This window comes from Sinocyclocheilus rhinocerous, unplaced genomic scaffold, assembly GCF_001515625.1.
Source record: "Sinocyclocheilus rhinocerous isolate Xijiao unplaced genomic scaffold, SAMN03320098_v1.1 scaffold1243, whole genome shotgun sequence".
Taxonomy (NCBI): domain Eukaryota; kingdom Metazoa; phylum Chordata; class Actinopteri; order Cypriniformes; family Cyprinidae; genus Sinocyclocheilus; species Sinocyclocheilus rhinocerous.
Window position 1 is genome coordinate 1,995,047 of NW_015626033.1, and position 25,731 is coordinate 2,020,777.

General features: G+C 36.8%; 1 protein-coding gene across 1 annotated transcript; it reads right to left on the bottom strand.

Moving 5' to 3' along the window:
- LOC107708050 (poly(ADP-ribose) glycohydrolase-like) lies at positions 1–25,731 on the bottom strand. Its single transcript, XM_016512201.1, has 13 exons — positions 25,535–25,731; positions 24,689–24,734; positions 23,951–24,610; positions 23,045–23,177; positions 22,349–22,471; positions 21,644–21,724; positions 21,310–21,384; positions 13,721–13,813; positions 12,446–12,600; positions 7,818–7,897; positions 3,687–3,747; positions 3,138–3,213; positions 1–237 (listed from the first exon to the last, which is right to left on the bottom strand). The coding sequence occupies exons 1-13, from the start codon at positions 25,725–25,727 to the stop codon at positions 1–3; spliced, it is 2,013 nt and encodes a 670-aa protein (XP_016367687.1). The 5' UTR covers positions 25,728–25,731.

Here is a 25,731-nt window from a genome sequence, read left to right on the forward strand (position 1 = left end):
TCAATCAGACAGAGATGCGTGATGGTGTGCAGGACAGACGGCAGGGAGGAGCGGACCTCTTCCACTGCTGTGCATGTGTGTGTGCTGACCTGTGATGATGAGGCACTCGTTGTGGTCCAAAGCTTCTGTGAAGAGGCGTGATACCATGAGCTCAGGGTTGATGATGAAGCGTATCTCCTCCTGGACCAACCCCATACCGGTCACCCCTCCACCCACGAGCCTGTTCGCAAAGTCCACCTGCAGCACAAATAAAAACACATTCATCTTCTGCAAAATTGTTCAACTGGTCTAAAGTGTAAAAAATATGATTTCATCCTTGGTGTGAAATAATGTTACGGTACAGAGATCTATGATACTTGTCTGAACATTCAAATGGTCAGACTGTAAGCCAGGTTGTCTGTCCAGCATGTCACCAGAGATTATAGGTTCTGGGTAGGGGACAGGGTGCTAAAATGCACAGGGGTGGAAAATAGAGTGCTCTACCCGACTGTGCGTAAAACTACAAAAGATGAGAAAAGTAAAAGGAGGAAAGAATTTTCTGCACCGTTCTGGGGACCTTTAAATTGTGCACAATGTTACAACAAAATTAACTTTTTGCTGCTGATATTTCTCATCTGCCATGAAATTGTAATTAAAACAAAACAAAATAAAAATAAAAATCTTTGGGTATAAAAAATATCAACGAGGTAAATAATTAAAATAATAAATGAAAAACAAAAATCCAAAATTATAATTAATAAACATGAAAACATTTTTCACTGATGTAAAACACATGCATAACAGACTTCTGTCCACTGTGACCCTTGCAGGTTGCTGCCAAGGTCAAATGCCCATTCCCTCTTTGCTGAATAATGGATCTTTTAAGGACTGGCCATTAGCCATGAAGGTCAGATAATTCAAACAAATGAGTAAATATGTTCACAGCTTCTAGGCAGACCATTTAAGCTTTGTTCTTATGTAATACTCTTGTATTTTTATTTAGAAAATTACTTTATACTACCACACATTATATGACCATGGACCACAAAACCAGTCATAAGGGTAAGCTAATAATATATAATCATATAAATAAGCTGAATAAATAAGCTTTCCGTTGATGTATGGTTTGTTAGTTGTATCTCAGCCAAATATTGTCCTATCCTATTTGAAAATATGGAATCTGAGGGTGCAAAAAAATCAAAATATTGAGAAAATAGCCTTTAAAGTTGTCCAAATGAAGCCCTTAGCAATGCATATTACTAAACAAAAATGAAGTTGCTACAAACGTATGACTGGTTTTGTGGTCCAGGGTCACATATTACATTATACAACTAGAGTATATTATACGTACTACTGGCATTAGTATTTATATACCATATCAGGGCTCAACAATAAGGGTGGCCTGATGTTTTCCAGAAAAGTGTCTAAATGATATCATATACTTACATCGCAGATGTTTTTTTTTTTGTAAAGAAAATTTTAAATTAATATAATTAACAGAATATTGAAATTTTCTGACATAAATAAAAATTGTTTTGCACTGCTATTTATCACATTTGTGGCACTAAAATGTTGAAAGGGCAAAAATGACAAAGTGCAGGAGAAAATAAATAAATACATATAAAATATAAAATACATAATTATATGAGTTACATGAGTGACTGGCTTGTGGCACTGCTAAATTCTGTTGTGGAAGCCATTTCCTCAGTGCTGTCTCCTATTGTTATGCATTTTCATATTTCAAAGACTGGGAGTGTGAGCAGCAGTGCTAATATTGGCCCAGGACAGCTTTGAAAAGGTAAACAGGGGAAGTGTAGGACCCCTTTGAGGCTGTGTTTTGCAGGCTGTCAGGCTGGACTCACTGGGCCACAGCCTCCTCAGTGACATGGAGGAGAAAAGGGGAGGGAGGTTGGCAGGCTGCCAGATGATCTCGCTGATCAGGTCACTCAACTCCAGCTCCAACCGCCCCGCCTCTCCTCAGCACTACTGACAACCTGTCAGATTGTCCCACCCTTCCGGAAACATCCGTCAATCCGGCCGGCAGGACCCCGGGCTCCTGGGACCTCCCAGGGCTGTTCATGTGTGCCCATCAGCTGTCAGGGTGTGCCCTGCCCCAACTGGGGAGAGATGGGAAAAGGAGAGCAGGGCAGAAGACCCCGGCAGACAGACTCTGCGATGAACTCGAGAGGTGCAGGGAGGAATGTGATCGGGGCCAACGGATCTGCCGAACCTCAGTCAGTTGGGTCAACAATGAGATGTTTAAGTTGTTTTTTTTCATATTGCGTCACAGACTTGTCTGAAATCTTTGACATGTTATGTCCAATGTGAATATGATATGCTATAAAAAAAGGTGCCATTTGTACTCCATAAAAACAAAACAAAGCAAATCTAGACATATCAACAAAAAGACTCTCCTTGCTACAGTATATTATAAAATATGCATATTTTGGAGAAAACTTAAGATATGCATACTAATGGAAATAAATCTACTCTTTAGGCCCGTTCACACCAAAGAGGATAATATATAACTAGTGTTAAAAATCGCTCTGAATGTAAAAGAATAGCAGAGTCCATATGACAACTTATGATATTGTTGGAATCACTTCCACATAATTTTTTCCCGCTGATGGAAGCTAAAAACACTGAAAGCCAACCAGAATTGATTCTGCTTTAAAGAGCTTAAGCATTTAAAGAGACAGATGACAAAACTGAATGTTTATAATAAATAGAATGGTATCCTAAGTCATAATGGCATTATCATCCCTTAAAAAAGTTATTTTTTTCAAGTACAAGTTAAAGCCTCCTCTTCTGCAAAATAATGAAACTTCATTTGTCTTAAAAAAAAGTCATTTGGAAAAGAAAAGAAAAAAGCCAATATTGCCAAACTGGAAGAGGCACCTATTTTATAGAATGTTCCACTGATAGTTTTGGGGAAATATTATTTATTTTTATGTTCTCATTCAAGATAAACAGCCAGAATTACTCACAGCTGGAAAAGAATCAGCATCAGAATCATACAAAAAAAGTATAATTAACAACTATGCAGACAAGTCCTTCTTAAGGAGAGAGGGAGGATGACAGAAAAGGTATTTTGTGTCAAAGCAATCTCCAATCTGACAGATGTCACAGTCAAAACTACCCATGCATGACATTCTCACCTGAAGCATCCCGTAGCCCTCATCCTCTATGGTGCCCTTACAGGTGATATGAAGACGGGTGAGCTGTTTCTTTGAACTAAAGGTAAAAAAAACTTCATCAAAACACCAATGGCAAAATAACCACCACTCACTAAAACATTCATTTACAAGTACTGTTAAACAACTGCATCATAAATAGTGGCAAGCTAGAAATGCTATAGTGAACTAGGAGTGGAAGGTTACAATCGTGACTTAAGCAATTTGAAATACAACCATCTCAGCGGTATGAGTTTTCTAATAAGCAAAAATAAGCTTCGTCTGCACTACCAGAGGAAGCAATTGGCCAAAGTGACTACATAGTGCCAAAGTTCATTTATCAAGCACAAAGCGTTGTGAAGGAGTGATCTCAGTGAACTACTTTAAATGTCCGAGAGCCCTCTAGCTGTAGCACATTCAAAAATACATCTGAGATTTATATAATGGTATATACCCTTTTTTAATCACTACAGTACTTGTCGTCATTAAATAAAGCCAATAACACCACTGTACCAAGCACTATAAATAAGGTACCTTTCCCATTTTGGAAAACCGCTCAAGCTCTGTCGCGTGAATGTGACAAGGCCGGTGGGCACTGAAAAAAAAAGAAAAAGAAAAAAAAATCAGGAATAAACATAAATTACACCACTTTAACCCTGTAAGGCCCACTGTTGTATTATTACAACGTCAGTTTTAGCTCCACTAAAACAAACCTGTACTTGTTTTTTTAGCCTTTAAGATCACATTTACACAACTAGTAGGTCCTATTGTTCAGTCCTGCAATGTTGTTGGGTGGTATATTTTGTAAATAGGTCTGTTTACCTGGCCATAAACTTACACAACCTGCACACTTGCTTCAAGGGGCTTCACCTTTTTTTTATTGGACTGGATAAATAACATGCCTAAAATATTTTTTTTCTGTGATTAGTAATATGTGTAGATCACGCAGATATTAAGGTACTGTTAAATACTTTGATTAAATTAGATTTTGAGCTTTTTATGTCAATGTTGTAATTTTACAACATTGGGCTAGAGTGGTAGCAAAATTTACCTGTGCACCTTACACATTACATGAATGAATGAATGTCAGTGATAAAATATAATATTGATTTTTAATGTTAACTTATTCCAAATTAAATGATTATTACAGTAAATGATAAGTTCAAGTTGAATTAAAAAATACATTATTTCTTTGAGAATTTTAAATTATTTGTCATGCAATATTTAAAACTAAATTTTAAAATATACTTAACTGGTTCGGTTTTCTTTTCTGGGCTTAACTTGTTTGCTCAAATGTGTGCTTGATGCATGAGGGCCAGGTGATAATGTTCTGGAATGTGGGGGTTATACGTGCTATTATCATGATAATTATAAAACGGTTAGTTCTTTTCCTCGATTCTGATTGGTCAGCAGCTGTGTTTTATTCACGATACAGCACAGCTATGACCGCTTCACCCAACGTTCTGTGTATCACTGAGCAACACCCTTAGCAACCAACCTTAGCAACATAAACAATCGAGCATTAAAACCGTTCCGTGTATTATGTATTTCGGCAGAATTAAAGGTGCTGTATATAGGATTGACACCGAGTGGTTGAACTAGGTATTGCAGTCCAAATTCAAAATATTGGAGAGGGTTTTTTTTTCACCCGGCCCCTCCTCCTCAGACTCGACGCACACTCAGGTTGCCAGATTGAGCACACCAACAGGAACGAGCGCACTTGATAATGAATGAAATGAAATATATATCGGAGAGGGTTTTTTTTTCACCCGGCCCCTCCTCCTCAGACTCGACGCACACTCAGGTTGCCAGATTGAGCACACCAACAGGAACGAGCGCACTTGATAATGAATGAAATGAAATATGCTGTGTTTTCCGCCAACTGGCAACCCGGGGTCCCAAAATACAATTGGGTAAACTGGCAGTGGGCGGGTTTCACAAACCAAAACAGAGACCGACATTCCGGCCTGGAACGCATATTTTCAAAGGAGAATAACTGACTGTAGCATTGTTTGTCAGATAAACAAGTAACGTTATGTTAACTTAGCATGTTTCTTAAATATCTGCAAACATATTATGGTATTTTTATACTTTAGTAGAGTCAAAAACTTGCAGCACATTTAACTGTTTGTTATTTATTTAATGAAGTATGAGTGACCCCTGCTGGCGTTATGTTGCATCTTTCATCTTTAACTTTGAGACCCCGCCCTTCCCCGTCTACTCTAAAACGCTTCTCATGCGGAGATATGTTGACGCGTGTACGCATCTTTGTGGAAGCCCTAAGTTACAGTTTCCGAAGTGAGGAGGGAATATTGCTGAATTTATTAGTTTTCTGTTTCAGGTATGATTCTTTATGTCCATCAGTTTACACTGTAATGACGCTTGCAAACTCGCACTGTGCCGCGAATCTGTCTGTTTTAAAACTAAAAGACAGAAAACAGACGTTTCCTCATGCTGAGTGATAAGCAGATGTATGTGTGTGAGAAAATATCATATATGGTGTTAAAAAAATTACACCGCGGATAAGAGCTCCTATTCTCTGTTTTTATTTAAGCTCCATTAGATGAGGCTAGTGTTGGGCCGTTCTTGAACGATTCGTTCATTTTGAACGAATCTTTAATTTGACTCAGGAAGAACGAGTCGTCTCGGGGAGTGATTCGTTCAGTCGCGCATGCGCAACATCCTATATGTTCTGTACTGGAATTAGTCAAGTAGTTCACCTGTTTCGAGTCATTCGTTCATCACGTGACAGCCCCATAAGCCCAAACCCGAAGACTTGTCAGATAAGAGGTGGTGAGCTAATCATAGACTGAAGACCCAGGTAAACAATGAATTAATCTTTTCTGTTTCTTATAGCAGTTTTGTATTGTTTGTAGTGTGATCAACGTTTGCGTAAGTAGTAGACGTGTTAGGGAGGTAACACGTAACATTTTAATTATATTTTGCTAAAATGAACGAAATGACTCGAAAAAAGATTCGTTCATTTTGCTGAACGAGACTCAAAGGTCCGAGTCGGTAAAATGATCCGAACTTCCCATCACTAGATGAGGCATGTTCGGAACATTCTCTTGCCGTTTACTGTTGCTGTCAGGAACTATATTTAGCGGAAGGACAGCATTTAACGAACTTGCTTCAAAAAAGTAACATTCCAAAACATACATTTTTGATTTTAATATTTTTTTATTGTGTGGTAACCGTTTTATAAAAGGTTGTCTGTTTTTAATTTACTCCGCTTGGCGTCGTGCCTAACAACGCCCTTCAGCCGTGATTTATTCACAATACAGCACAGCCTCTCGTAACTTATTGCTTAGTAAAGCACAATAAGCTATCAGACTGTATTGTTTGAAATCTGTGGAATGTGTGAATTCTGTGAAATGTGTGATTTCTGCAAAATTGTTGAATTCTTTAAAATGTTTAATTATGATTGGGTTTGACTTGCATCAAGATTATTTAGCCTTGAAAATAGACAGGTAAGGTCATAATGTATATGATGTCATTGATGCCATCCAAAATGGGAACAAAGACTTTGAGATGGACTCTGATACAAATGATAAAAAGTAATATAAAGATGCCTGTGAACTGGACAAGGAAAATCACCACCCATTTTTGTTGGCCCACCTGATGATTATGTGAACATCATGTCAACGAAACCAGGCCATTCAAGAACACAGACCGTGCGCCGTAACAGGTAAAACTGTCTGAAAAAGGATTTGATCTGTCTCAACATTAATTTCTCTGATGATGCAGTCTCCCATCATACACCACTGGAGTACTTCTGAAGGTTTGTGTCAGAAGATATGATCAAGGCTCTGACATCTAACACCAATGAGTACAGTTTTCAAAAGAAAGGAGCATTTACAAAATCATTATGAGACTATGGGAATTGAACATGGCTATGAACACAGCTAGACATTGTAAATACCAGTAAATAGTTTTGATTGAACATATTTTTTATAATAATTATAATATTCATAAAAAACATGACTTGTCTGATTATTATTATTGTGTGATTATTTGTGTATGGATATATAGGCTGCTGTTATGTGGCTACATAAGCAGTATACCCTGCAAATGAACCCTTAGATCATCTTTAGATTTGTTCAGACAGTTAGTAAAATCACTGAAATTCTGCTACCCCAAAGGCCCAACGTTGTAATATTACAACATTTCACTAAAAACGTACTAAAAATAAAAAAATGTTCAAACTCATTTATTTCTGCATTAGAGGACTCCCACAACATATAAATGGTGAAATAATTTTTTTCACAGTTTTTTTCTAAATTTGGGTCTTACAGGGTTAAAGCACAGTTTTTTTTGTATTAGGATCTAAATAAGAGTGACAATGTCAAACTGAAACAGATAACTTCACAACATTTTTCAAAGGTATTTTAATAATGTAAATTATGTGAAAAATAATGCGTTTTTCGAACCACCAAGCATGAGAGCATGTTCTAGTACACCCCCAAAACATAATCAATACTTTGTAAAAGAGCATAATAGCACCCCTTTAAAACTCATTTATTTCTGCATTAGAGGCCTCCCACAACAACTTATAAATGGTGAAATAATTTTTTCACAGTTTTTTTTCTAAATTTGGGTCTTACAGGGTTTAGAAAGTCTGAGCGTTAAGTGGATATTTGTACGGTTCGGCAGGTACAGACTTACTTGATTCAGTGACTCTTCTGAAATAGCACAGCAGAGTTTTGAGTTTCTCAATCTTGCGTGAGGAAGAACCTTCAAACAGTCTAGAGAATGATAAAGATGCACAAAAATGTTGATTAGGTACATAAATTAGCAAAATCAATTCACACAATCCATGTTCACTTTCAGAGGATGTATTATCAACGCAGTCATAAACAACCATTAGAGGGAGACGTTTAGTTCTCAAAGTCAATGTGACGTATATGAGCTTCAGCACCAACTTCTGCAGGTTAGTGCGTCATTCTTGGGAACATGTGAGGAAAAAGAGGCCTTCCGTGTGATCAGACTTTGCCGCTTCATCTCACAAAGTCCTGTTTGCTCAGCACGCCTGCCTGTGATGGCCTCTCTGTCAGGACAACAATGATACGGACTCACGCCTGCGGGCTCAGAGCTGCACTTGTGTCCCATTTCACAAAAGACAATGCAGAGAAGAACACTTCTTCATTCCTCTAAAGACCATTAAAGAACTGCAGGCTTGCTTTTAAAAGTCCCAAATAGCAAAAGCCTTACAGTGATCAGCCATGATGCCCCCCCCCCAGCAAATGGCTTTCTCCATTTAGAATATTGCAGTCTTCAAGCTAACCATCTTCCACTTGCATTCATCCTTCCTCTTACTTGATGTAAATGGAATAAGCAGGAAAAAAGGGTGGAACAAATGAAATGACAGAGGAAAAACTGATGCACTAAAAGCCCTTTGGGAAGTAAGAAAGAGTTATTGAAGCCTCCTATATATAGCCTTCTTGATGGTGGAGCTGATTTTATGTAATGTAACCCAGAAGGTAACCTGTTATTGACAGAAAATAGCTGCTTTTTAGTTAGAAACTGACTGTTGACCTTTAATATGAGAAATATGTGAGAAAATGTGATTTGATTCAACAAGTCAAGCACCTATTAAAGGATCTTATAAACCTGATTTCAATAACAAGACAAGCTGGAAATTGCTAGGGTGAAATGAACATTTTTTAAAATTATTAAATTTAAATGTTAAACATTTTTTTTCCACAGTACATGCCAGGCAAAATGAGTTTTGTGTACAGGTCTAAAAACTACAAACATTTTGCCAATATATAAAACGCATGTTAATTATTTGGCCATTAGTCATGAATTTTAAAATGTAGTGTTTTTCACTAAATGGTAGCTATGGGGTAAAATGTGCCAGAAGTTTTAGGGCAAGTGGTCCCAGCTGCTCAATCTATATCATAGTGAGTCTTGCATTAAAATGCATGAACACATCTAATTACTAAATCATTCTAATATGCTGATTTGGTGCTCATGTAACATCTATTAGTATTATCAATGTTAAAAACAGATGTGCTACTTAATACTTTTGAGGTATTAAACGTGTATAAAAATGTGATACATTTTCAGGATTCTTTGATAAAGTTCAAAAGAACAACTTTTATTTGGTAAGGAAAAATTTAGATTCATTTAATGCTTAAATCTTAGCGACCCCCAAACTTTTGAATGGTACTGTTTGTGATCAAGGATTTTCCCCCACAGTAACCTATTGTAAGTCAAAAATGTTAAATTAGTCAAATTTAAGTTGATAGTGGACATCCAGAATTATAACTGATTTCTTCTTGACAAAAGGACAGTTAAGTAAACTGACACAGGTTTACCCCATTCACACATAAATGTAATTCAATAAATGCAGTCGATGTACAACGCAATGTAAATCTCACATAATCGAAGGTGACGAACATGGCAACAGATGTCAATTTGGTGGCTCCTAATCAATCTGAATCTTTACAAGAAACAATGACAGCTGTTCGGATCTCACTGGTGGATCTGTATTCATAGTTTTGCAGGTGTACCGCTGGAAAGCTTGCTTTGATGTGCACATTTTGAAACTAAAGTAAATATATCTTCAGCAAGCCTATATGTCATTTCCCAGAGGGCAGACTATGACAGCTCTGCCAAACAAGCAATCTCTAAATTGCCTGGTGTTTGATAGTAGCAGTGCTCAAACCAATGAGTAAACTGATGGACAGTCACTCAATTAAAGTGGGCTGCACCGTAACGATCCACACGTCTGGATCCTCTGCGGTCTTGCTGAAACTTGTTTTCTGCGGCATGGCTGAAGTCACGGCCCACAATGTCCTAACTAGTACTACTTAAAAAAAAATAGAATGGTACTTGTTTGTTAGTGTATGATGCTTGCGCACACTTTGTGTCTCTGTGTTCACCTGAATGACCAATTAGATTTAATGCTGATCTCACTCAGACCTTCATTATCTAGAGCACTTTAACTATGTCCAGCAGGGACGAAAAAGGCAGAAACAAGACAATGGCTGCAAATGAAGTCAAATGTATTAAATTTAGCTCCTCTGTATGTCTTGGAGTTTGTATAAGTACTTGAAGTGCCTGGGGAATCAATAGCCATCTCAGCATGACAGAGTAAAACTGAGGGCTGCTGCTACGTTTTTCTGAATGTGTGCGGCACGATGAACCACAGGCAGTTTTCCTTAAGAGTTTTAAAGGATAATTCTGTTACTCTGACTTGCATGAAAACAACTTCATTAAAGCAGAGACAATCTATGACTGGCATTTTTACAGGATAAGTGCTGTAACTACAGCCATATTAAAGACGAAGTGTCTAATTTCTGCACCACTACCATCATCAAATTAAAATAATGCCTGTTTTCAAACAGGTTTCCTGATGACTTTCCTAAACACCCACTTTCAGTTAGTTAAACAAACACAGTGTCAACTGTATTAATACTCTTCTTTGAATGGCGTACAGTTGTCACTTTTCACTATGTTTTGCTATGAAGAAAAAATAAGGAAAATTATATTTAAATTATATATATGTGTGTGTGTGTGTGTGTGTGTGTGTGTGTGTATATATATATATATATATAGTATATATATATAGTTTTAGCTGTATAAACATTAAACCTGTATATATTAAATTAAGACATTTTACCATCTACAGCATAAACAAATATTGTTTTCATCATGTGACTCTCTCAGTGACAAGTGGAAAGTAAAGCACACTGACACTCTCCCCACAGCTAAATATACAGTTATATACTATAGTATTATAGTATTTACCATTTTTAATTTTAATGAATACATAAATAAACGTTGTATGTATGTATGTATGAATAATAAGGGATAATCAACGGTTTGCTGTGCATTAAAGGATTTTAAATGCACGATGTGGAGGCAAAAAACCACTCGACGCGGCAAGCCGTTGATTATCCCTTAAATATATACATACATACAATTAGGCTACTTCAAAAACATTTTACCACCTCGTTGCTGAGGAACATAATGTAGCGATCTAGTAACAAGTTTATGTGCGATCTGCGATCTCTGACTCTCTTTCTCTCTGTGTGTGTGTTTGTGTGCCATGCGAGTGATGTGTGTGGGTTTGTGTGCATCAATTAAAACAGCGCATAGAATGGTGATTAAACTGACTTGGAACTACCTGTGCATTAAACTGACTTTTTTTAGTTTTACTGCATACCTGCCAGCCAATCAGAATCCAGTATTCAGACAGACCATGGAAGGGAAAAAAATAAATATGTATATATATATATATATATATATATATGTATGTATGCATGTTGACAACTCATTTCACCTGCTACAGCATTAACAAATAACACTTCATCACTTCACTGTCATGTGAATCTCTCAGTGACAGGGAGCCATATAAAATGGGCTTTTCTAAATATCTGGCCATAAGACAAAAACTATGTACAGTTAACCAGATTAAAACACATCTTACTGCTCTGTCAACGATATGTACCCTTCGATATACTGTTGTTGAATACCAACAACATCTCCATGTAGTGAGATGAGCTCTGGCTGCAGGAGATCCTGCTCATCAGAGGAAGACATCTGAGTAGGCACGATGACAGACGAGAGATGGATGGCCACGCACTTCACATCAGTCTCCCTAGCATCTAATTCATTTGTTTTAATCAGCCCGTAAAGGCTTGATTTAAGAATTGTACCACATGAGTGGCTTTGTTGTACAGCTGCAATTTAAGAGAGGAGAGAAACTCCTACACGCTGTATAACGGCAAAGACGATATCTATCAAACCAAACAACAGCGAACTAGGAGAATCACAGTCAACCAAGACCTTTTTTGTAACATTAGCCATATTGTGTAAGTCTTAAAACTCTTAAATTGTAAATTTGGCAACACACAATTTTGTTCACAACATATTTCTAAACCCATAATTGGAGTCCGAAGCATCATCGCCCCCTTATGGGTGATTCAATATTAAAACATTTAATGATGGAAAAGTCAGAACAGTGCAAATGGTCATTGTAAATGAAAATCACATTGTTGATTTGTGAATGTGGAGGAGTGTAATTTTGATAAAGAGGAACCTTCACTAAATTTGATACTTGAGGCCTCCACATTCCACATTAACAGGCCAAAATCCATTGTAAATGTAATAGAAACAGACTACTAGATAATGGGAAGCTAAATTAAATCATGTCGTGACTTACCTAACAGCCTACACATAAACCCTAATTTGGATGAAAATCTAAAACCTCAGACAATCAATAACTAGACCGGCAAAATATGTAACGGGTCTCCAGAGCGACGCCACTGAAGAGGAGGCAGTACCTGTAAAAACTGATCTCGGGGTAGCTGGCATACTCGGACTTGCGCGAGTTGCGTCTGGGAAATGTACAGAAGAAGGCATTGGCAAGAAGGCAGGCAATTTGTTCCTGTGACATGGTCAAGGACTGATTCATCCTTGTCTTAAGCAGCGGGATTGGCTGTGGAAGAGGAGAGAGAGGCAAAGATAATTAGTTTAGCAATTGACCAAACAGGGAGACAGAATTACATTAAGCAAATGGCCAGCAGTAATTAAGGTGCCCTGCTGTATCCCACCATCAGCCAGCAGCATTTACACCGAACGTCATCCATCTCTACTGATCAGACTTAAAGACTCTTAAGGGCAGTATAGATGACTAATCAATGCAAACATTAATAAAAAGTACATAAATAAAGAGTGGATCTGAGCTAGAAGATATTTTCCTTTTTAAGGGCAAAAACTCCTGAATTCTTAAAGGCTTCTTATCTGTGCAAGATCTTACATAAACAGTGATTCAATGGCTAAGTAGAAACTAGCTTACTGAATGGTTTGCAGCCTTGTCTTGCCTATATTTATTCAGTTTAAAGCTGAATAGTTTATTTTCTCAATGTTAAAAATGCTTTAATCTATTCTAGCTTAATATGTCACTCTATCAAACACTGTTTCTAAATGGTACTTCAGAATCTTACAAATAAAAAATGTGAAATACATAAATACAAACACACAATAGCTAAAACCAGCCTAAGCTGGTTTAAAAGCTGGTTTTAGCTGGTCTCCCAGCCTGGCTAATCTGGTTTTAGGTGGTTGGTCAGCTGGTCTTCCAGCCTGACCAGCTAAAGAATTGGTCAAACCCCCACTAAAACAAGCCTGCAAACCAGTCATGACCAGGCTGTAAGACCAGCTAAAACCAGCCAACCATCTTAGGCTGATTTTAGACTTTTTTTCTTCAGCAGGAAAATAAAAAGATAACATGAGGATTAACATAGAAGTACATTTGTGAAAACTTAAAGCATTAAATTCAGATGCATTTAAGAACATATCCCTCAACATTTTTGCTCTGATGTCAGAAATTAGGCTGATGGACGTCTACCATTGGCCTCCATTAGTTCAGATGATAATGAGGCAGTTGTGCTCATGTGGAAGTGTCCTTCACTAGCCACTGGTTTTACACCGCAGCACGCTGGGCCCATTGACCTTTACCAGCCAGACATGATTATCACTACTGATCTATTTTTGCCCCAAAACCTGAGCGTCTCTCCAAGCCAATGTGAAGGACAGTATATGATTTTGTGTAGTCTCACCTGGGTGCAAATCTTGGGCGTATTCAAAACCAGTTTCATCAGCTTTGGCAATGTGACGTTAAAGAGATGCTGTACTTCTTCATTATCCATAGCCTGCAGGAGAAGGATTAAATGTGTTTGATAGCGGATTAGGATTAACAAACAAATGAAGAAACAGGTCTGTTCACACTTTAAATATACACAACTATTTAAATTGGTTTAAAGTCTGTAAGATGCATTTATTTAATCAAAACAGTAATATTGCTAAATATTATTACAATTTAAAATAACTGTTTTGTATTTGAATACATTTTAAGTTGTAATTAATTCCTCAGTGTCTTCAGTGTCACATGATCCAACAAAAATCATTCTAATATGTTGATTTGCTCAAGAAACATTTCTTAGTATTGTCAGTGTTAAAAACAGTTGAAGCCATGATACATTCTTTCTTAATTGAATTTGAGATGAATATAAAGTAAAGTTTCTTTTAAATAAATTATTTGTAACAATCTGAGTCTTTGTCACTTAAAAGAAGTAAATATTTGTCTATTAAATTAAATTAAAGTGACACCTCTGCTTAGAGAATGAATCATACTTTTGAGTATTACCAATTAAAGATTGACAACATTACCATGTTATGTCCTCAATCTAATAAGAAAGAAAAAGAAATGTCAACTGTCTGGTACAAAATAGAATAAACAATGAAGCCTTTTTAGCATGAGTTTCTAAAACACCATTTAATGGAAAACAACTGTCAGAAAAAGGAGCCATATTGTTGAATAAGACACTTGAACCCAGCTGTCATATAGAGTATTATTCATGTGTCAGGGGAAGAAAAAAAAACCCGATAGGACGTTATGCTGTCAGAATGACATCAATAGGTGAACAAAAATGATTTGCATCCTGAGCTGCTGGCTTTTGGCAACAAAAACAGGTTGCTTTCAACTTTTGCAAGTAAAACATAAAAGCTCAGAGTGCACTGGATAAACACATTAAATGCAATATTAACCATATTAGTGGAGTTCCTATGGGCAATCCCAGCAATCATTTTATCTCTCTATTGCCTGGAGCATCCAAAAAGCTTGATTCAGGGAATTGATATATAAAACTCCTCGGTTTGTCAGTGTAGCAAGAAAAAACTCACTCATATCCGAAAAGGCAGTAACAAAACTTGATCTATCGCACAGAGGTTACAAAAACGTAATTTTGTGATATTAGCGGAGCTCCCACTGGTGAATGACATGACTGAGGTGGAAATAAAGACAAAGCCCTCGGTGCACTTTTCATCTCGGGTAAAATACAGCTAAGCAACGTCACCGTAGATCTCCGATCAGGCAAACAGCACTGCTTTGTGATATTCATTCTGAAGCGGAGGGTGTCAAAACAGCACACGCTGGCTCAGCAACCTTGTATGATTTCGGGAAAAATAAATACGCTACTGTTTTATCATCACACAGATTTACAACACACTTATTTACAAATATATTGGCTGCGATTGGCAGCGCGCTCAGTCATGGGCCCATTTCATCAAGGTTACTGGGTGTGCTCAGCTGATTAAATGGGATTCCTGGAACAGATGCAAATGGGTTGAGGAAGGAGAGGCGGCGTGGGGCTCTTCTGGACGGGAAGCCTCGCCTGACAATTTAACCAAGGAGCATTTATACACCCGCAAAGGAGGCCTGACTAAATGCTGTCATAAGTAATGACCTGCTTGACATCGTAAAGTGCTCCTCTGGGTTTAATGAGTGAGGAGAGCTGACAGGCCGGATGGGCCTAAGCTGAGGTTGCAGGAGTTAGAACTCACTAAATCAAACGGCCTCCTTCATTCCCCCTTATTCTGCCCAACCAGAACCTGTTAGATAACATACTACAATCTCTATCCAATCCAACCAATAAAAATTCAAAGAATGGTCGGATGAGGTCATTATTTTCTTATTTTTTGATTTGGGAGTACATAAACTGAAAATAAATAGCAGATTTTTCTTGGACACTCCGCATTATGAGTGCATGACATATCGTGCTTAGTATTTTACACGCCATTTTTTGGGTTTTAAAGGGGCATATCACCCGTGAACATGGAAATTCAATCATCATTCATCATTCAACCCTTATGCTGCTCCAAACCTGTATGACTATTTTTTTATTCTGCAGAACACAAAAATATATTCCCAAGAATATTTCAACCATTTTTTCTATCCAAACAAAGTCAGTGAGGTTCAAACAACATACTGTCGGACATCTTTGACTTTCATTGTGCGGGGATGAGTGAACCATCCCTTTAAGATCCAAAAAAACGAAACTGTATTGTAATTCAAATGAATTCCCTGTGTCAAAATAAAATAAAATAAAATAAAAGGGCAGTTAAAGTCCTAAACCAACCAGTATTTCTTACTTGCAAAATCAACCAGTTCCATTCATTGCATGATTTATATAATTAGCATTTTTCTGCGGGTCAGTATGTTTAGACAAATACTGTGTGTTGGCTTCAGGGAATCCCGCTATTCTGAGACACTGAAATAAGATGGTTGTGTAGGCGAAGGGCTAGAGGCTGAAGTGGAGTTCTGTGCACTGAGCCAGCAGTGTGAATTTATCAGAGCCCACTTCTCTGACACTTTCATTTCAGGGTAGGGCTGAGGCTCAACTACAATTTATGACAAGTCCGGTCCTAATTTGTATTTTGCTTCTTTCCATAGCCATTACACCTCTGTTGTCAATCAAAATCCCAGCAGCCGCTCAGTTTTGTGACAATTATTGGAGTCCTGCGGTAACAGACACAATTTTAAGACACCAGAGAGCCATTCTATTTGCACACCTTATAGGGCCGATAACAGCACGGGTAAATACAGAATAACACCGAGTATAAATGCAGCTACAGAATGCATGTGATCTATTCAGATAAAAACTATATTAAGAATTATTCTGTTATTCTTGAGCTTTCATCAAATTGAAAATAATAATGAAATTTTGTTTCATGACATTCTTATCTTCAAATGTTATTTCACAGCCAATAGATTTAAATGGTCATACTCATTATTCCACAAGTCTCCAATAACATAAACATCCGTCCTGAAATTTAAATTCACATAGAAGGACAGATAAGAAGACCACTTTATGTCCCAGAGGAAACCGCTTTCAGATAGTAGGCCTGTTCACACCAAAGAGGATAACTATAACAATAGTTTGTTCTAAATTTAGAAGAATAACAGAGTCCACAGCACAACTACAATGTTAATGGCACACAGAGAAAAAATATCGTTAGAAACACTTTCAACGTTTTTTCAGCTGATTAACGATAAAAACACTGACAGCCAATCAGAATCCTTCCTGCTTTAGAAGATCCAGCATTTAAATCTGCAGATCACAAAACTGCAGTGTGCACTTATTATAAATGGAATGTTATTGTGCATTAGAGTTGACACAAATATAGCTATCATTGTAGTCATCTTTTTAGTTACCGTTCTTGTTGTGAATGAGCCTTAAGCCTGCACTGATTCTTCATTTCATTCACACAGAACCGAAGCGTAGAGTGGGAGCTGCCATATTTTCACTATGGCCTATATGCAGCATTGCGTAAACATGGATTTATTTTTTGATGTGGTCTTGTTGCTCTATATTCTGCTTTAAAAATGTTTGATTGCCAGTCATAATGTAAGCACACATTTGACATGCACGATTCAAAACTCTCTTACAGTTATTAACTGACCGCTGTTCAGTGATCTTTCATTTAATCTCCAGCCAGGCTGACATACCAGTGCCCTCTGTTGATGATACAGGGAAATAAGACAGCTGGCTTAAAAGCATTTAAATATGTATGCACACAATGATATTATACCACAAAATTCTATATAGTACCATAATATTCAATAACATTTCAGACAATTTAGAAAAAGGGCACTAGTAGGGATTCATAAAAAAGCAATTACACAAGGAAAAGTATGCATTTGTAAGCACCTGCATACTTAATCACAGCTGAAAGAGTGAGAACAACACTACATTAATTAATAGCTACACGAAAACATACAGATAACAAGATTGTGTTCTTAAACACGACAGCACTTGCCATCTCATCAGTGAGGACAGGCCTTAGGGTTGATGTATGATCACCAAAAAAATTATAGTCATAAAATGATTATGGCAAAAGCAGACAGATGGAAAAACACTGAGGAACGTGAAGATGCATCGTGCCTGAGCCAAAGAGCAGAGGCACAGCTCAAGCTCTTAAGTGGACAGTTTAAGGAGCTGGTCCACTCAAGCATGCTTCATTAGAACTTATTAACTGACCGCTGTTCAGTGATGTTTCATTTAATCTCTTAAATTGAAAATCAATCGCCAACTCTCCAGGCTGACATACCAGTGCCCTCTGTTGATGATACAGGGAAATAAGACAGCTGGCTTAAAAGCATTTAAATATGTATGCACACAATGATATTATACCACAAAATTCTATATAGTACCATAATATTCAATAACATTTCAGACAATTTAGAAAAAGGGCACTAGTAGGGATTCATAAAAAAGCAATTACACAAGGAAAAGTATGCATTTGTAAGCACCTGCATACTTAATCACAGCTGAAAGAGTGAGAACAACACTACATTAATTAACAGCTACACGAAAACATACAGATAACAAGATTGTGTTCTTAAACACGACAGCACTTGCCATCTCATCAGTGAGGACAGGCCTTAGGGTTGATGTATGATCACCAAAAAAATTATAGTCATAAAATGATTATGGCAAAAGCAGACAGATGGAAAAACACTGAGGAACGTGAAGATGCATCGTGCCTGAGCCAAAGAGCAGAGGCACAGCTCAAGCTCTTAAGTGGACAGTTTAAGGAGCTGGTCCACTCAAGCATGCTTCATTAGAACGCGGTGCACTTTGCTAATGGCTTTGATTGGCTCCCTTATAGATTTAACGGCTGTGGTTAATTAAATTTGATACAGCCATAAAAAAGTCACAGACAGCTATTGATTTACACAGGTCTGAGATTATTCTATCAAATCATCTTAAGCATAGAGGGGACGTTCTGATGTTATGGCTGAAGCCATAACTATAAGAATAGCACTGTAATACAGAAATGGCTTTTGACTATTAATCAAAAGATATATTAAATATATTAAAAGATATAGCATAGTTCAAAGTCTGCCATTTATTGCACACTGGAGAAAGACTGCACACAGAGAACTAAAGGCAGTTAAAGACTTTCTTGCAACACAATGACTATGTGTTCTCTGGAAAGGGAGAATTAGTACAAAACAGCCAAAACAGCGACTGTACAAGTATGAAATGTATTGTCACTTTGGATAAGAAAGTGTTTGCTAAATGAAAAAGATCCACATAATCCTATGCCTCAAAAACATTATGAGTCCTGGAACAGTGATATAGCATAATGAAACCAATGCCTGGTGGGTTTATTCTCCACCTACTACAGTTGCAATCAGTGATCGAATTGGGCCAGTAATCACCAGTAAAAGAAATTTATGTGCAATGATGTTAGAAATATTTAGGTGAAAATTTGAAGGTATTATCTGTAGTCAATTGTGTAGCAATGTATGAAGATAAAGCTCACACAGAAGTCACTTTCAAACAGTAGGTTCCTGTTAGTCAACACAATCTGCATGACCAACTGGAACCGCTGTGAAATCTGCATGGGCACATTTTCTGCCCTCATGAGAAATTCCTATTGAAATGTCTAGATTTTGCCTGCAAAAATGTACAGAATAACGGTTCTTTAATCTTACATATCAGCAGTTTTCACAAATTGATAGGTGTTCTGAAAATTTGATCAGTGATCTGATCCTTATTTTTTTATACAGATATTAGGGCAGGTTAAGATATTAATGTTATTTAAAAATTTACAATGCAATGGTTTTTACCTAATGTACAGAATTTGATTATATTCATAATACAATTTCATTATATTTTAAGTTTACGGTAACACTTTAGTATAGGGACCAATTCTCACTAACTAGTTGTTTATATAAAGCAGCACATATTCTGCATGACCATATTCAACATCCCCAATCCTACCCAATACCTAAACTTAACAACTATCTTACTTACTATTAATAAGCAGCAAATTAGGAGTTTATTGAGACAAAAGTCATAGTCGTAGTTTGTTAATAGCAAGAATTGGACCTTAAAATCAAGTGTGACCGATTTTACTGTTTTGGCCTGATTTCATCTAAAGTAAGAAATCCTGACAAAATGTTATTTATTATGAAAAACATTAGAGTAATATTTTCCAGATTTGTGCTTTAGTTTAGCACGATGATTAAAAAATGAATTATGTATACAATTATAATAATAATGCCAGCACAAAGTACCAATGTAGCAGCTTTATATTTTAGGAAGTGGGTCCCTCACAAGGGAATCATCATATTTAGGGATTCTTGGCATTAAAAAGTATGAAAATAACTTGTGTGGGCAACAGGGCCGATATTTAAAACAAAAACTGAGCATAAGTTGTATGCCTGCAACATGTACTCTGTAGAATCTTCTGTACCCATAGAGCTCAAAAAAAGTTAGCTTAGTTAAGATCGAAAAGAACAAGTACTGTGGCACAAAACAGTAAACAAGCTCTCATTTATGTCAAGCTCTTGGTGGAATAGGAGCACTCAACCTCAAGCGTTCTTAAGTCATCTTCCTATCAGAGCCACCATCAAGACCAGCTTCTGGCTATGCGGAAGACCACGGCCCATCTGTTGAGTGTGTTTATTTGCAGTAAACAGGACCCTCATCTCCCTGGCCTTCCTCTGCCAGCTGCTGCTCGTTATGCTGAGTGCCCACCTCTGTCTTAATTGACTACTGCTGGATGCAAAGGGATCCCCGGGGACGAGGTAGCAGAAGGGGCAGACGCGGACTGCTTGGTGTGTATCCACTTGGAGGCTAACCTGCTTCTTCTCTCTGACTGCAGAGCGTAATGCCTTTAGTGTGCCAGTAAATTCAAACCAGTCAGACTAAACAATGATGGAACATTTTTAGTATCATGGGGCCTTCTGGTCCCAACTGTGACACACCACAAGAAATCAGACTTTAGGATGCTCACTTCATTAACGCCACAACATTAGAGCTTTCATTTTATGGCAGCTGCGGTTATGATATAGATCGTCAAAAATGCATCATGAAGTGAAATGTAACCAACTGGGGCCACTTGACATACTCTTTAAGTAAAATGGTTTATTCTAGCATTGGCAGAGAAGCCAATTAAACTGGTTTCTTCACTTTTCGCTGAAGTCAGTTTTACTGCGCAAGCAAAATGTAATGCTGTTAAACTGAATTACTCATTATTTGTGCATGTACAGTTTGTTTAAACTCATTAGCGCTTTGTGCATGTTGTAGATTGAATTTATTACTTTTCTGATTTCATTTCCACTAATGACACTATCAAATGCATATCAACCATCTGCATGCACATTATTTGGGGTGCACTGAACTACATCCAGATGGGGTAAGTCAAATGCTTTGTACATTAACACATGATATCGACGCAAATCCAATGGACAATTGGACAGCAAGCTTTCTTTGGCCATCTCTATTTTACACAAAAGAAAACATGCAGTCTCTATTTTATTTATTTTTCCTGAAGGAAAAAAAGTACTTCTTACCTCAGTGCAGAGATAGTTCAAAGCTGTGAAGTCCCATCTTTTAGTATGTACTGTGTTGTAACTCAATATTGCATCCTGTAAGATTATGAAAGTTAAAACATTTGATTTTCTTTTTTAAATATTAACAATTCATTTTTAGAAGCCTTTCATATCTAAGAAAAGGTAAACCACCAAATCACATTAAAATAAGTCAGTACTACAATTTGGTAAAACTATAACATTTATTAGGTAACTAAAACCTGCCTCACATCTTGGAGCAATTCTGCCACCCTCTGGTGGGATTCATTACTTATTCTTTTAGCACAACTTTCTCAAGACATAAAACAAAACATACCCTAATGTCAAGTGAACTTTTGCAATCTCCTTCCAAAGCTGTACGAATCAACTCCCATCGACTTTGCACTACACTTCCATCCTGAAAAAACACATCACACTGTACACATCAAATAGACACCATAGACACTATATCATTTAACAATTGTTTTTTGAAGGAAATTTATATTTTTATTCAGCAAAGATGCATTAAATAGAACGAGTAATAGTAAAGACATTTGTCATAAAAAGAGGGTTATTTTAAATAAATGCTTTTTGAACTTTGTATACAGCAAAGAATACTGAAAAAATGTATTGTGTCCACAAAAATATTAAGAAGTAAAACTGTTCTCATTAATGATAATAATAATAAAAATAAGTATCTTGAGCACCAAATCAGCATATTAGAATGATTTATGAAAGATCACTAAAGACTGAAATAATGGCTCAATAAAGTGGTAAATTCAGCTTTGCCACCACAGGAATAAATTACATTTTAAACAAAATTTATTTTAAATTATAATAATATTTCAATAATATTCACAATATCTTTGAACGATGCGGTATGATGTAACTATGTCAAACAATCATTTCATATTAAGCCTAACAAACGGTATCAGCTATTCAACAGAAGTCCACTCTAAAAAAAAAAGTAAAGTCTATATAATTTAAACAGCAATGAATTTTTATTCTACATGGCACCGATTAACATAACAGAAGACATTACCTCATTCTCCACAGGAAATAGGTTCTTTTCTGAACAAGGCATCTTTACAGTCATATCATCCCAGGAATCTCTGTATTTGCTCGGATATGGATGGGGGACTTGACCTTCTTTGAGCAGGTCTGTCTATAAACCAGAGCAGAGAGAGACTCTAGGTATTTATTTACCAGTTCATTTTACCATTTTACTTTGATTTTAAAGTACTTTAACTCATTTATAAATCACTCAATGGCCTAGGACCTAAATACATTGCAGATATGCTCACTGAATAAAAAACCTAACAGACCACTCAGATCATTAGGATCGAGTCAGTTAGAAATATCAAGGCTTTGAATCAATACAAACATTATGTAATCAGGTCAGTATGGCATTCTGATATTTTAAAGGATAACAAGTTTTTTTTGTTCTTTTAATGGTTGCCTGAAAAAAAATCTATTTAAAAAATACAAAGCCTGCAACAGACTCAAATGCCAGTGATGTAAAATATGAAGTAACTATTTTCTGCAGGGATATTTAAGTACTATCCAACCACTTCAGTCCAAATCCTTTCAATGGAACATCAAAACACTGAGTTCTATGTTGTCCAGGCAAAGCGTAGAGCTGCTAGGACATCCACAGCAGCATTAGACTCAAACTGACAGGAAGCCCTTAGGCGCTGACCGAGAACATCACAATGTCGCTGTGGAGAGCGTGGCTTACCCTGATGAGTACTTTGTGATTGTCTGTTGCCCTGAGGTGTGGCAGGGACTGTCCACACTGAGGCATTCTTCTAAGCTCCTTTATTGGGGTCCCAAGCCATTCCTGTTCTTTCTGCTCTGCTGACACTTGCTCACTGGAGAGAAGGAACAAATGATTTTATTTGCATTATTATAGTTTATTGCATAATAATAACTATATATTATTATTGCATTATTATTATGTTTATTTTATATTTTCATAAGACTTCAGTGATATTTGTACAATATTGGTTAATGGATTTATATCAGCCAGTATTGCATATTTAATTGCACAAGCTCATTTAGACTATTTTTACATTTAGATTACCTCTGTTGTCATCTAACACACATTAAAAAACACTAATAATTGTGTTTTGTTTTTTAATTTAGAAAAATAAATGTTTTTTGAGCAGTAAATCAACACACTAGAATACTTTCTGAAGGATCATGTGACACTAAATACTGGACTAATGGCTACTGAAAAGTGGAATCACAGGAATAAATTACATTTTAAAGTCTATTAAAATAGAAAAATTTATATTTAACAATATTACTTTTTTAACTGATTTAAAAAATAAAAACAGCCTTGGTGAGCATAAAAGACTTCTTTGAAAACACATTAAAAAAATCTTTAGCAAATCTCAAAACTAATATCAATTTTTCATATTGTTGTGACGTCTAAATTCACTTGTATCATTAAAACAACTGATTTTCAGTTTTAGTGTTTGTAACGATCAATTTAAACAAAATACTATAGAATTTCAATCAACCATATATAAAACCAATTATTAGTAACAGTCAAACTTTTAATATCAGTGCATCTGAGTAGTCTTTGATAGTGTGGTAAAACCCTTATCTACTACAGCAATATTTCCAAAAACAACAATACCTTTCTGAAGAAGACACCTGTGTCTGGTCACTCTCAGGTTCAGTCTCAACAACATTTTCGGGAACAAAAGCATCAGCACCAGAGTTTTGCCCCTCTGTGTCATCTGTTTCCATGGGTGTCACTTCAAGTTCTTCTTTGATGTTGTCTACAGCTTCTGGATTGGGGACTAAGGGTTTGGGCTCCACCACCATTGGGTCAACACTCGAACAGGGGTCTTGCAAGTCGGGGCAGGCAGGAGAGTTGCTAGGCAGAGACTCTTTGCATGCTGGACTCTCTGTTCTCATCTCCACATCTACATTATGTGTATTACTTGTATTTACGGAGGAACTGAGGTTTGTCCCTGACATCACTGTAGACATGCAAGTCATCTTGACCAGCTTGGCATCTGGTGAAGTTGATTCAATTGCCTTTTCTCCATTGCTTGGCTCCATTGGAACATGTGCATCAATAATATCAGGAGTTTCTTTATAAGTGATGCCCTTTGTGTCCTCGTCACAGTTCTGCACAGAGGTCTGTGTCTGGTCCTCTGGTTCATCATTCTGCTCCTTACGTTTTCTTGTTGACTCACACAGCTTATCATTATCTTTCATGACTGCCTGACTGCTTTTCTTGATTTCAAGGGTCTCATGAAGATCACACCCTGCATCCTCATCCTCATGGCTGTCAAAGACAAAAAAACGAAAAGTGCTTCATTTTTTTAAACCCATTTTAAACAACAACAACAACAAAACAACTTACCTATTTTCCATATTCATCGTAAGCACACTTCCTGCCAAACTACTTGCTGTAAAAAGAAAAATTTAACTTAGAACTGACATTTAGATCTTAGAACTGAAAATAAAAGCTAGTTACAGTCATACCTACAACTCATTAGCCAGAGTAATTAAAGGATTACTGCAAAACGAGAAAGCTAGCATTTCAAATGACATTTTACTGTAAAATGTGAAGCAAATTCTTTCAAATTCTTCTCGAAAAATATCTTGCACACACGCACGCACTCGCGCGATCACAAACACACACACTAATCCCTGAGGGTCCCTGGTTTGGCTGAGAATCTGGGTGGGGGTCCTGTTGAAAACGCATGATTCTAACCATTATATTGTTATTACATATAATTTTATATACTACTAAGTGCTAGATAAGTGTAGATGAAACTATGGATTGGTTCAGACATGAAATGTGAAGAGATAACATTCTTAATCAGCAGTATTATTATGTTGTTGTGAATGGCTAAACTAGCTGAGAGATAAAAGGCAGGTCAGAGTTTGCATGGATTTTTAGGCTAATATATCAGAAAAATTCATGTGTGCATCTTTCAAATCCATATATTTATGATCAGATCTAGAATAGGTATTAGAATAACTCTAATAAAAGCTAAAACACGCATCCCTTTATCTTTTAGATGAAGCCTTTACATCTCAATAAAAATCTACCACATACATTTTAATACACAATAGGTTTCCGGCATTATTACTGCTAGAAAAACAACATTCTTCCTTCAGTACTTCACGCTAATATTTGTATATTAGACAGGCTGCTTTACTGTCAGTCTGTTCGCTTTTATCACGGATCAAATAATCATACTTGCTCTCTTTTTCTGCTTTGTCTTCGTATCGCTGTCAAGCTCACACACATATTCGAGCTCTTTTCCAGCAGACGGGAAAACTACACCTTTTATGCAAAGGTTTGCTGCTTTTACCACACTATCAAAGTCAACAAGATCACAGTGAAATAGAATTAAACACACAACAGAAATGATAACTGGTGGAGGATGCATCAGT